At 40.6% G+C, this 13,651-nt stretch overlaps 1 protein-coding gene across 2 annotated transcripts; it reads right to left on the reverse strand.

Annotated features, from left to right (window-relative positions):
• Nucleotides 1-1,031: 1,031 nt before the first annotated feature.
• On the reverse strand, nt 1,032-12,960 carry LOC120056939 (S-phase kinase-associated protein 1). Of its 2 annotated transcripts, none has more exons than XM_039005239.1 (6): nt 12,924-12,960; nt 11,081-11,177; nt 10,834-10,907; nt 9,665-9,808; nt 8,423-8,563; nt 1,032-1,849 (listed from the first exon to the last, which is right to left on the reverse strand). In XM_039005239.1, the coding sequence occupies exons 1-6, from the start codon at nt 12,954-12,956 to the stop codon at nt 1,814-1,816; spliced, it is 525 nt and encodes a 174-aa protein (XP_038861167.1). In that variant the 5' UTR covers nt 12,957-12,960; the 3' UTR covers nt 1,032-1,813. The 2 variants fall into 2 exon arrangements, with proteins under 2 accessions (XP_038861167.1, XP_038861168.1); XM_039005240.1 differs by lacking the exon at nt 12,924-12,960 and adding an exon at nt 11,942-12,075.
• Nucleotides 12,961-13,651: the final 691 nt, after the last annotated feature.

The raw sequence follows: 13,651 nt of genomic DNA on the forward strand, positions 1-13,651 counted from the left end.
TGTTTGTTCATATGGATGCACACAGTTTGGAAGATGAATTTGTTTGCTGGTGTCAAAAAGCCTCCATTATATAACAAAAAAACAAGGCAACAGTAAACATGTCATCCCCCACGAACGAATCAGTGCCCCCACAGTTAGTGACAACAATTAGAACGTATTTTCTGTGTATTCATTTTTTTTTTTTTTTTGTAATAATTATCCTTTGCTGTATGTAATGGACCGAGCTTATAGGTTCTAATGGGAAACGTGTTTCTCATAAGGAGATGCATATATGTAAAAAATGTAATGTTAAAAAGTAATGACTGTGGCTCAAACGGGACAGGACATATGCTTGTTTAAAGTTTGGAAATTTAGTTGATTACTATAGTGGCCCCCTTGGGCCAATCTGTGTCATTTTGTAAATGCCAGATCTCTATGGCAAGAAGCATCATTCACCCAAGTTCTGTAAAAATCGAGCCAGTGGTGTCAGATATCGCGGGACTAACGTAAGGTTGTAGACAACGCCAGATAGATTTCATCAAGGGGAACAATACATTCAGCAGTCTCTGGACTGCCTCACACTGAATGAGCGTTCTGCTATTCTGTAAACTAAAGACCAAATGGGTCCCATATTTCATCGTGTTGTAAAGTTTTATAAATGTTGAATTCCCTCTATAAATAAACTTTTATATGTTATGTAAAGGGTTTTACAAAGTTCTGTTTAGTCTCTCAACCATTTCTGAAGCAATACATGTTTTTTTAACGTTTGCCTACTCAGAGAAAACGCATTTTGTGGGTAAGTTTTGCATTAGCTTTGCCTTTCATTGAAGTTACCACAGATGTCATTTTCAGTGTGTGCATGTTCCACCTAAGTGTACCAAAAATACATGTGAAAAAACAATGGTTAATTTACTGCTTGCAAGCATTTAACTCTGCTTACATTGGAGATACTATAGGCTGATAGTCCATCAGAAGATGCTAAAGCTACCACACAGCTTAGATTTGGGGACAAAACAGCTCATATCAAAAAATGACCACACGAAAAAGTTGTGTACTAAACAGTCCACCTTTTGTATTTTTTTTTACACATTGAACAACTTCTGCTCTCAATGTAATACTCATTGTTTTGTGTATTAAAGTATTTTGAAAATCTGGATCAGTCTCCTTACTATTTCACATAAGATGTACAAGCAATCACAAACAGCAGACAGACAACATTCTTTTAATTAATTTACTTACTCCTAGAATTGAATAGTAATCTTAAATTTCGTCTTCAGAGCAGAACTGAGAAAAGATTCCAATCCAATCTCAATAGGTAAATACCATAAGTTGTGTGAAAGACAGCACACACACTTCAACAAGTATTTCCAGTCCACAGGACATTTCACACATTCACCCCCACTTCAAATGTCCTATGAACGCTTGTCTCCCTAAGTTGACGTTAAAACAATGGCACAGAAGAGTCTGCAATTACAAAATTGAGCATCGAGCCATCATTTCAGTTGACTCAACAAAAAAAATATATAAACATGTCCAATAAAAAATACTATAGCAATTGAAAACAGGGAGAGCGGTGCATCTACTCTAAAAATTGGAAAGAATACCCAGACTCTCATGTGAATATAAAGTGAAGTAAAATGTGTAAAAACATGAAATAGCTACTATTTTTATTATTTCGCACCATACAAGCAATGGAAATGGTCATGCTATGAGTACACGGGGGGAGATCTGTCACTCTAATAGACTAAATGTAATATTAACAAGTATGAACAACGCAGTGCAACCAATTACTGGAACAATCCTTTCAGTGTGTTAGTGTTGGCAGCATCCTCCTCTATTTCTCTTCACACCACTGGTTCTCCTTGCGTACCTGAGGGGGGAGACAATGGAAAGGCAACACACAGTGTCACATCAGTCAGATGCATATTATCACAGGAGCTCTGTGTTCAGGACTGAGGTTATGACCCAAATGGCACCCTATTCCTTTTATAGTGCACCACGGGCTCTGGTCAAATCAAAAGTAAGGCACTGTATAGACTAGAATAGTATAGAGCAGGTATTCCCAAACTGGGGTACGCAAATTATATAAGTTATTTTTTAATACTTCACATTTTCAAACAGTACATTTATATTTTCTAACAGGGCTATACGTGAGGTTTTTTTTCTCGCCCGAGTAGCCTCGTTTCACTGCCAAAAATAACATAAAACCATCTAGTGTTCAGTGAAATAACAGAATGTCAAATACAGGTAGCCTAGTCAAATAATTAACATCCAATCACATTAACTGTTACTCTCTCACTGGAAACCTCCACTCTTGCACAGACATTTAGAAACAAAGCATGACCATTTAAAAAATTAAGCCACGGGAGTTTGAGCGAGAATAAAGACGAATTTCGAGTTGTAAGACATGTATAAAAGCAACAGATACCATTAATTAGAAGGGGCTAGAAGCGTCTTATATAGTGAGCTACCAAGTGTCTAAGACAGGCAAGCCCCATACTATTGTGGAGGACTTAATTCTTCCTGCTGCTGTGGATATGGCTGGAACAATGCTGGAGGAAAAGGCCCAAAAAACTATTCAGACAATGCCTTCATCAAACAACACTGTTTCACGACTCATCAGTGACATGGCAGGAGATGTTTTGAAACAATTACTACTTCGCGTACAAGCCAGTGAATTATATGCGTTACAGCTGGATGTGTCAGACGTGGCGGGCCTGGCACAGTTCCTGGTATACAGTCGTGACCAAACGTTTTGAGAATGACAAATATTAATTTCCACAAAGTTTGCTGCATCAGTGTCATTAGATATTTTTTGTCAGATGTTACTATGGAATACTGAAGTATAATTACAAGCATTTCATAAGTGTCAAAGGCTTTTATTGACAATTACATGAAGTTGATGCAAAGAGTCAATATTTGCAGTGTTGACCCTTCTTTTTCAAGACCTCTGCAATCCGCTCTGGCATGCTGTCAATTAACTTCTGGGCCACATCCTGACTGATGGCAGCCCATTCTTGCATAATCAATGCTTGGAGTTTGTCAGAATTTGAGTGGTTTTGTTTGTCCACCCGGCTCTTAAATATTGACCACAAGTTCTCAAATGGATTAAGGTGTGGGGAGATTCCTGGCCATGGACCCAAAATATCAATGTTTTGTTCCCCGAGTCACTTCGTTATCACTTTTACCGTATGGCAAGGTGCTCCATCATGCTGGAAAAGGCATTGTTCGTCACCAAACTGTTCCTGGATGGTTGGGAGAAGTTGCTCTAGGAGGATGTGTTGGTACCATTCTTTATTCATGGCTGTGTTCTTAGGCAAAATTGTGAGTGAGCCCACTCCCTTGGCTGAGAAGCAACCCCAAACATGAATGGTCTCAGGATGCTTTACTATTGGCATGACACAGGACTGATGGTAGCGCTCACCTTGTCTTCTCCGGACAAGCTTTTTTCCGGATGCCGCCAAACAATCGGAAAGGGGATTCACCAGAGAAAATTACTTTACACCAGTCCTCAGCAGTCCAATCCCTGTACCTTTTGCAGAATACCAGTCTGTCCCTGATATTTTTCCTGGAGAGAAGGGGCTTCTTTGCTGCCCTTCTTGACACCAGGCCATCCTCCAAAAGTCTTCGCCTCACTGTGCGTGCAGATGCACTAACACCTGCCTGCTGCCATCCCTGAGCAAGCTCTGTACTGGTGGTGCCCCGATCCCGCAGCTGAATCAACTTTAGGAGACGGTCCTGCCGTTTGCTGGACTTTTTTGGGCGCCCTGAAGCCTTCTTCACAACAATTGAACTGCTCTCCATGAAGTTCTTGATGATCCGATAAATGGTTGATTTAGGTGCAATCTTACTGGCAGCAATATCCTTGCCTGTGAAGCCCTTTTTGTGCAAAGCAATGATGACGGCATGTGTTTCCTTGCAGGTAACCATGGTTGACAGAGGAAGAACAATGACTCCAAGCACCACCCTCCTTTTGAAGCTTCCAGCCTGTTATTCGAACTCAATCAGCATGACTGAGTGATCTCCAGCCTTGTCCTCGTCAACACTCACACCTGTGTTAACGAGAGAATCACTGACATGTCAGCTGGTCCTTTTGTGGCAGGGCTGAAATGCAGTGGAAATGTTTTTTGGGGATTAATTTCATTTGTTTGGGCAAAGAGGGACTTTGCAATTAATTGCAATTCATCTGATCACTCTTCATAACATTCTGGAGTATATGCAAATTGCCATCATACAAACTGAGGCAGCAGACTCTGAAAATGTATATTTGTGTCATTCTCAACTTTTGGCCACAACTGTACAGTTGAAGTCAGAAGTTTACATACACTTAGCTTGGAGTCATTAAAACTTGTTTTTCAACCACTCCACAAATTTCTTGTTAACAAACTATAGTTTTGGAAAGTCGGTTAGGACATCTACTTTGTGCATGACAAGTCATTTTTCCAACAATTGTTTACAGACAGATTATTTCACTTATAATTCACTGTATCACAATTCCAGTGGGTCAGAAGTTTACATACACTAAGTTGACTGTGCCTTTAAACAGCTTGGAATATTCCAAAAAATGTTGTCATGGCTTAAGAAACTTCTGATAGGCTAATTGACATCATTTGAGTCAATTGGAGGTGTACCTGTGGACGTATTTCAAGGCCTACCTTCAAACTCAGTGCCTCTTTGCTTGACATCATTGGAAAATCAAAAGAAATCAGCTAAGAACTCAGAAAAAAATTGTGGACCTCCACAAATCTGGTTCATCCTTGGGAGCAATTTCCAAACGCTTGAAGGTACCACGTTCATCTGTACAAACAATAGTACACAAGTGTAAACACCATGGGACCACGCAACCGTCATACCGCTCAGGAAGGAGACGCATTCGGTCTCCTAGAGATTAATGTAATTTGGTGCGAAAAGTGCAAATCAATCCCAGAACAGCAGCAAAAGGACCTTGTGAAGATGCTGGAGGAAACAGGTACAAAAGTATCTATATCCACAGTAAAACGAGTCCTATATCATCATAACCTGAAACGCCGCTCAGCAAGGAAGAAGCCACTGCTCCAAAACCGCCATAAAAAAGCCAGACTACGGTTTGCAACTGCACATGGGGACAAAGATCATACTTTTTGGAGAAATGTCCTCTGGTCTGATGAAAAGAAAATAGAACTGTTTGGTCATAATGACCATCGTTATGTTTGGAGGAAAAAGGGCGAGGCTTGCAAGCCAAAGATCACCTTCCCAACCGCGAAGCACGGGGGCTGCAGCATCATGTTGTGGGGGTGCTTTGCTGCAGGAGGGACTGGTGTACTTCACAAAAGAGATGGCATCATGAGGTAGGAAAATTATGTGGATATATTGAAGCAACATCAAGACATCAGTCAGGAAGTTAGAGCTTGGTTGTAAATGGGCCTTCCAAATGGACAATAACCCCAAGCATACTTCCAAAGTTGTGGCAAAATGGCTTAAGGACAACAAAGTCAAGGTATTGGAGTGGCCATCTGACCTCAAGCCTATAGAAAATATGTGGGCAGAACTGAAAAAGCATGTGCGAGCAAGGAGGCCTACAAACCTGACTCAGTTACACCAGCTCTGTCAGGAGGAATGGGCCAAAATTCACCCAACTTATTGAGGGAAGCTTGTGGAAGGCTACCCGATAATTTGACCCAAGTTAAGCAAATTAAAGGCAATGCTACCAAATACTAATTGAGTATATGTAAACTTCTGACCTACTGGGAATGTGATGAAAGAAATAAAAGCTGAAATAAATCATTCTCTCTACTATTATTCTGACATCTCACATTCTTAAAATAAAGTGGGGATCCTAACTGACCTAAGACAGGGAATTTTTACTAGGATTACATGTCAGGAATTGTGAAAAACTGAGTTTAAATATATTTGGCTAAGGTGTATGTAAACTTCCAACTTTATGGGGGGGTCAATTAAGGAAGACATCCTCTCCTGGAAACCAGGACAACATGAGAGGATATTTTTTAAGTACTGGACAGCTTTGTGACATCAAATGGACTTTGGTGGTCAAGATGTGTTGGTATCTGTACTGATGGAGCAAAAGCCATAACAGGAAGACATAGTGGAGTGGCGTGCAAGCAGTTGCTCCAAACGCCACTTGGGTACTCGGCAGCATCCACCGAGAGGCTCTTAAAGAAGTCTGAAAGAAGTTTTGGACACTACAGTGAAAATGGTTAACTTTGTTAACCTCTTGACGCTAGGGGTCAGATTATTATTATTCTTTTTTTTTTTTAATAACATTCCCAAGGTAAACGGACTCTTTCTCAGGTCCAGATCGTAGAATATGCAAATAATTTACAGATTATGATAGAAAACACTCAAGTTTCCAAAACTATCAAAATATTGTCTGTGAGTATAACAAAACTGATTCTGCAGGCGAAAACCTGAGAAAATCTAACCCGGAAGTGATAAAAAAAAATAAAAAATGATCTGTGTTTCCTGGCCCGTCTTTCTTCCATTTAAAGGGGTATCAACCAGATTCCTTTTTCAATGGCTTCCCCAGGCTGTGACCAGGCTTTAGACATAGTTTCAGGCTTTTATTTTGAAAAATGAGAGATTTTTCAAAAGTAGTCAGGTGTCCTCAGATTAGTTCCTGCGCGCGAGAGGGTAGCGCTCATTTTCTTTTTCTCTCTTATTGAGTAGGTTACGGTCCGGTTGAAATATTATCGATTATGTCTGTTAAAAACAACCTGAGGATTGATTATAAAAAACATTTGACATGTTTCTACTACCATTACGGATACTTTTTGGAATTTTCGTCAAACGGAACGAGGCTTTGGTTTTCTGAACATAACGCGCAACCCAAATGGCGTTTTTTTGTTATAAAAGTAATATTTATCGAACAAAAATAACATTTGTTGTGTAACTGGGAGTCTCGTGAGTGCAAACATCCGAACATTATCAAAGGTAAGCGATTCATTTTATTGCTTTTCTGACTTTCGTGACCAAGCTAACCAAGCTAATATAAGGCTAACTGTTCTAGCATTGATTGATACACTCACAAAAGCTTAGATTGCTTTCGTTGCAAAGCATATTTTCAAAATCTGACACGATAGGTGGATTAACAACAAGCTAAGCTGTGTTTTGGTATATTTCACTTGTGATTGCATGATTATAAATATTTTTAGTAATATTTTGCGCCCTGCAATTCAGCGGTTGTTTAGGAAAATGATCCCGTAAAAGGGATCCGTAGCGCAGAGAAGTTAAAGCAAGGCCCCTGAACTCTCGTGTATTTTCTGCATCATGCAATGATATGGGCAGTGACCATGTAAAACTTTTACAAGAGGCAAAGTATTGACACGTTTTTTTGAATTGAGAGATGAGGTTAAAAAATGTTTTACTGACCATAATTTCCACTAATCTGACCGCTTGCATGATGACGAGTTTCTCACACCACTGGCCTATCTGGGTGATGTTTTTTCTCGCCTGAATGATCTGAATCTAGGATTATAGGGACTCTCCGCAACTATATTCAATATGCGGGCCAAAATTGAGGCTATGATTAAGAAGTTGGAGCTCTTTTCTGTCTGCATTAACAAGGACAACACACAGGTCTTTCCATCATTATATGATTTTGTGTGTGCAAATGAAGTCAAGCTTACGGACAATGTCAAATGTGATATAGCGAAGCACCTGAGTGACTTGGGTGCGCAATAACGCAGGTACTTTCCCGAAACGGATGACCCAAACAACTGGATTCGTTATCCCTCGCCTCCAGTCCACTTACCGGTATCTGAACAAGAGAGCCTCATCGAAATTGCAACAAGCGGTTCAGTAAAAATGTAATTTAAATCAGAAGCCAGTGCCAGACTTCGAGATAGGGCTGCGCTCAGTGTCTTGCCTTGACTAATCGCGCTGTTAAGACACTGATGCCCTTTGCAACCACGTACCTATGTGAGAGCGGATTCTCGGCCCTCACTAGCATGAAAACATTAAGGCACAGACTGTGTGGAAAATGATTTAAGACTGAGACTCTCTCCAATACAACCCAACATCGCAGAGTTATGTGCGTCCTTTCAAGCACACCCTTCTCATTAACCTGTGGTGAGTTATTCACAATTTTCAATTAACAAATAAGGTTTTATATGTAAGATGGTTAAATAAAGAGCAAAATTATTGATTATATTGTTATTTGTGCCCTGGTCCTATAAGAGCTCTTTTGTCACTTCCCACAAGCCGGGATGTGACAAAAACTCACTAATTCTTATGTTTAATAACTGTATCGTATAGTGTGTGTGGCAGGCTTACAATGATGGCAAAAAACAACATTTGATAGTGCGCTGACCCTGGTGGTAGAGGGGGTACACGCAGCTGGAGGTTGAATGTTTGAAGGGGTACGAGACTATAAAAAGTTTGGGAACCACTGGTAGAGAATAGAGTGCCATATGGGAGGCGTCCTGAGAACCACAAAAGGCCTTATTACCTGGGCTTCCTCTTCCTCTGTGAAGTCATTTTTGATGTTGAACGTCTTCCTGATCTCCTCTGGGGTCTTTCCTTTGATCATGTTGGCCACCGTCTTGCAGGTGACATCTAGCAGTCCTTTGATGTCTAAATAGTTTGCGGCCTAAACATAAAATAAGATAAAAAATAAGAGAATGAGGATGAATGAAAGCAACTGCAAATGCTTCGACATGCCTGGCTTCCACGTGAACTATTTCAGCCCTAAGCTTATGCTATGTAAACAGGTTTCAAGAGCTGGGTCAAACCTGCTGCTCAAATTATATACTTGTGTCACAGTTCCTAAAAGCCCCCAGCACTACAAAAATGTTTTGCACAATCCCTGCAAAATAACCAATGCATTAAGTGTGCTTGTTTCATGTAATACGCACATACCTGATTGTATGCGGCTCAGGAACTGACAGAAAAAGAAAATGCAGCCGCCTCCATGTGTTTCTATGCAAAGCTGGCGGCAGATTAGCACCGTGACACTACCACAGGTAGGGGCTTCACTTGCCGCCTACATAAGGAATTTATTGGACGCTCAAGGTAAAAAATAAATACAAAAATGTTACTTTTGCCTCCCCTCGTTGACCAATCAAATTACAGGGGCTGGATGCCTTTTTCTGGGTTGTGTTTTTTGGGATAATCCAGAGGTATCATAACAGCCACTACTTGTACCACCAGAGTTTGATGCTTTATAAACTGGGCGGCGTCGCTGGCTTTATGGACTCCCTGTGTGTAAGGCCCTTTAGTAATGAACTACTACCTCTAATTATAACATGTTATTAAGCACCTACTTGTCACTCAAAGCACTTTACTAGTGCTGTACAACAGTATGTTCAGCAAGCTAACCATCGCCTAAATTAAATTCAAGATCTGAGACACTTCCTCCTTGTAAGTGTGCAGGTGTCAAACTCTTTCTGTGAGTGGGAAAGGGGATACCTAGTCAGTTGCACAACTGAATACATTCAACCGAAATGCGTCTTCCGCATTTAACCCAACCCCTCTAAATCAGAGGTGTGGGGGGCTGCCTTAATCGACGTCCACGTCATCGGGCACCCGGGGAGCAGTTGTTGTGGTTGGGGGTTAACTGCCTTGCTCAAGGGCAAAACAATAGATTTTTCCACCTTGCCGGCTTGGGGATTCCAACCAGCAACTTCTCGGTTACTGGCCCAACGCTCTTAACCGCTAGGCTACCTGTGAGTGTGAGGCGGTATGTACGCACTAGAATAAGTTCGAAGAGGGTCCCTTGGTCCACTTTGAGGAACTCCTGGTCCCAGACGGGTATGTCATCCGTCCTTTTCTCCTTGTTCTCGTCATCCTCAGGGGGAGGGGGATCATCTTTATGGTGGGTGCACCACTGGATCACCTGTAGGGAGGAAAGTGAAGAACAACTAGTCCAAGCACACTGAGCGAATCAACAGTCAGACATGGAAGGCGTCCATCTTCCATCCAGTCCCGTTTCCAAAGGCCTAAGTTGAGGAAGGAGGTCACAGAGCACACAGGAAGGTTTCTGTTTGGAGCTTCATGCTTCTGGCAGAGAGATAGAAATGCTATTCTACAGATGTCAGAGCCAAACTGACAGCCTAAGGACAGACATCAAGATTGGTTTTCCATTTTACTTGAACTTCAGGTTTCAGTACAGGTTTCACCACAAGCCAGGCAGGACATGTAAGTTGTCTAACTATGCAAACCCATTTCCCCAAACAAAATGTAATTCCCCAAACAAAATTAAATCTATTAATTACATGGATACAGTTGCTGAACAAAGCAGCTTGTCTCTCAGTTGGAGAGACGCATGCACAAGACATTGTACAATCTGGCAAGGAGGAAATAACAAAAGTCAACTTTAATCCTACAACCCTTCACACAGTATTAATCCAACTAGCACTGGTTGGATGGACGAAACACCTGATGCAGACAATCCCACCATTTCGTTTATAGTGATTATGAGAGGCGCTTTTGTTATGTTATACTCTTCAAATCATCCATTGACCACATGAACACTGGACTGTAGTGATCATCCCTAAGGACAACTATCCCTACCATCAGCGTGGACTCTCACAGTGCCTCCCACATAGGTAAGGATCTATGTTACAGGTTTGAGACCATCCTTCTGTCTACAAGTTTAACTTTTATCGGTTTCAAATTGTGCCAAAATGTGGCACTTCTAGGAGAAAAGCAAAGCCTGGTTTGGGTTCAATTGAATTGTACCACTATGGATAGAATGAATGTGCAATATAACAGAGAATGGAATTATAGATAATAAAGCAAGCTCTGGTTGGGAGCAGGCACTTTACTAAGGTTCTCCATGGCCATCTCCACACAGTTTACCTGTCCCTCAGTCCATTGCACCAGATATGGGATGTGTGACAGTGAGTCCACTCCACTTACCTTCTTGAGGATAGCCGCATTCACATTCGGGAGGGGGACTGGATCATCATCTCCTTCATCATCCATACCCAAATCTGTCAAAGACAACCATTAGACAAGTGCACTCAGATGCTGCAAGACAGTTTTGATAAATGTATTTTACCGTCTGAACTGTGCAATATGTACTGATAGCTATGTAGGCTACGTCAATGATGTTCAACCTCATGTTACAACCGCATAACTACAGAGTACATAGCTAGATACATACCTTCCAGCATTGTCTTTATTGTCACAGACTGCTTTGCTATTTCCACATCCACCTCAAAGATCTCCCCATCTGAACTTTGCAGTTTAATTGTTGGCATCTGTAAAATAACAGGAAAACGGTTGTCAGCTTCAGGCGTAAACGTTACCTAGCAGTGATGACTAATATCAGGGGCCATAAAGTACATGTTATATCGCTAGGTGACACAGGGACCTACTTGGCTAACAAACCAAGTAGCTAACAGTTAGCTGACGTTAGCGACATTAGTTAAGGTGGCTAGTTAATGTTAGCTAGAAGGCAATTTCCCTGGATGCTGTTAGCTACTAACGTTCGCTAACTAGCGAAGTATCTTAACGCCTGTGGGTACCTAACGTTACCGAAACACTTGCCATGTAAGATTTTAAAACATGTTATGGTAGACAGGTAACTTAGCTAGTTAACGGTAGCAAGCTAATTCGCTAGCTACCAGTTCACGCACTAACTTACTAGTTACCATTAGTAAGTTATAGGTTTAATATTACATGAACTAACCTCGATTCCAGCTAACGTTACTGTCTGGGCAACTGTCAACAAAACAGGGAGTCTGAAGCAGTCCAATGGTGAAATAATATGGACTCAACGGTAGCGTTTGGCTTAACATTTAACAATAATAACGTTACTTTTTGTTAACAGTAACTGTTACTGCGAACGACAGCCAGAAAACGAAGCTAACGCGGCTAGCTAACTCAGCGTTGTCAGCAAGGCCCCGTCTTACTAGCAACCATATTCAACCTATTTCCATTTAGCTAGACATACGAATACATTCAAAACAACCATTATTTCAAAAAGACATAACTACATCATATGTAAATGCCCGTTACTTACTGTGAATGTTTTTAAAGCAAATTCAGATAATTATTTTTTAAACGTCAACAGGGCCAAACCGGAGCACAGGCAGTCAGTGGAACTATATTAATGGCCAGCCAACTAAGCTTTCGCTTTGTCAAATGTGGGGGAAGCAAATGAGTAGTCTTGTGATATGCCTGTACAATAGGAGTGATTTTCCCCATTTAGCTACGTTAACAGAATTTCACCCAGTATCTATTTTTATGCTAATATGTTAATATTTTGTAACGTTACATTTCTGTACATTTTTGCGTCCAAAATGTATAAAATTATATCTGCGCATGTTACTCTTTAATGCTGTAGGCTGTCAATCAATGGTCCCAGCGTAATAAAACAAATCAGCGTAATTGTGTCACTCTTTGTGCAGTGCTATTGTTTGCCAAGTAGAAAATACGTTAATATTTTTTTTGAACGCCATGTCAGTGATTGTTGGCTTACCCTTTGTTGGAACCTTACTTGAATAGTAGGTACTTTACAGCACTGATGGAAAGTACCTAAGTTTATTTGCGGTATCTGTACTTTACTATTTATATTTTTGACAACTTTTACTTTACTACATTCCTAAAGAAAATAAGGTAATTTTTTCCTGACACCCAAAAGTACTCGTTACATTTAGAATGCTTAGCAGGACAGGAAAATTGTAAAATGTATTTATTTAATCAAGAAAACATCCCTAGTCATCCCTACTGCCTCTGATCTGGCGGACTCACTAAACACACATGCTTTGTTTATAAATTGTCTGAGTGTTAGAGATCGCCCCAAGCTAGCCGTAAATTTAAACAAAAATCCGAAAATAGTGCCGTCTAGTTTGCTTAATATAAACGATTTGAAACGTATACTTTAAATACTTAACTATATTTAAAACCAAATACTTTTTTACTGGGTGACTTTCACTTGAGTCATTTTCTATTAGGTATCTTCACTTTTCCTCAGGTATGACGATACGATAACGTAAACTCACCCCATTCCGTACAAATGTGCGCAACCGCAACATTCAAACGAGGCTACAAAGAAAACGAATGGGATTGTAGCGACTGTGTTGACTTCAAAATCGGGGGTGTGAACTAGGTTTCTATTCAAGCGTTGATCGACATGGTAATGGTTCTATAGTATTGGAGAAAAGTTGAAAAAAACGGACCCTCCGTTACATCGTGACGTGTCATGCACGCATAAAGCAACTATTTCTGTCTTACAATCTCTCTCCACCTGGTGTAGCACTTCTCTCATCGTTTAAAAACAAGAAATTGACAATGACCGGGGTAAGGGGGATACCTAGTCATTTTTTGCGTCATCATTGCATGCGATCATCATTCTCAAAGCCGCTGTTTACTTCTAAGATCACTTTAGCACCGCCCTAAAAACCCGATTCAAATTCGACACAAACCTTCAAATAGGTATGTAATGACACATATAAACTCTTTAGTGTTTTATTTACATTTTAGAGGTGATAAGTTGGACAGATCGAGTGAAAAAAAAAGCAATTTTCCCACACCTCTCCTCACTCTCACGCATTAGTTTCGCTTCCCCACCCGCCATTTTTAAAAAGACCCGAAAGGGCTGATTGCCTGCTTGAATTATGCAGAAACGGGCAGCGTTTAGGTCATATAATTGAATGTTGGAAAGGGGAGAAATTGTGCTTTTCAATGGTATTGACATTACAGTTGATCTGGAAGTATTACGTTTTTGGGG

The sequence above is a fragment of the Salvelinus namaycush genome, chromosome 12 (assembly GCF_016432855.1).
Source record: "Salvelinus namaycush isolate Seneca chromosome 12, SaNama_1.0, whole genome shotgun sequence".
NCBI classification, from domain to species: Eukaryota; Metazoa; Chordata; class Actinopteri; order Salmoniformes; family Salmonidae; genus Salvelinus; species Salvelinus namaycush.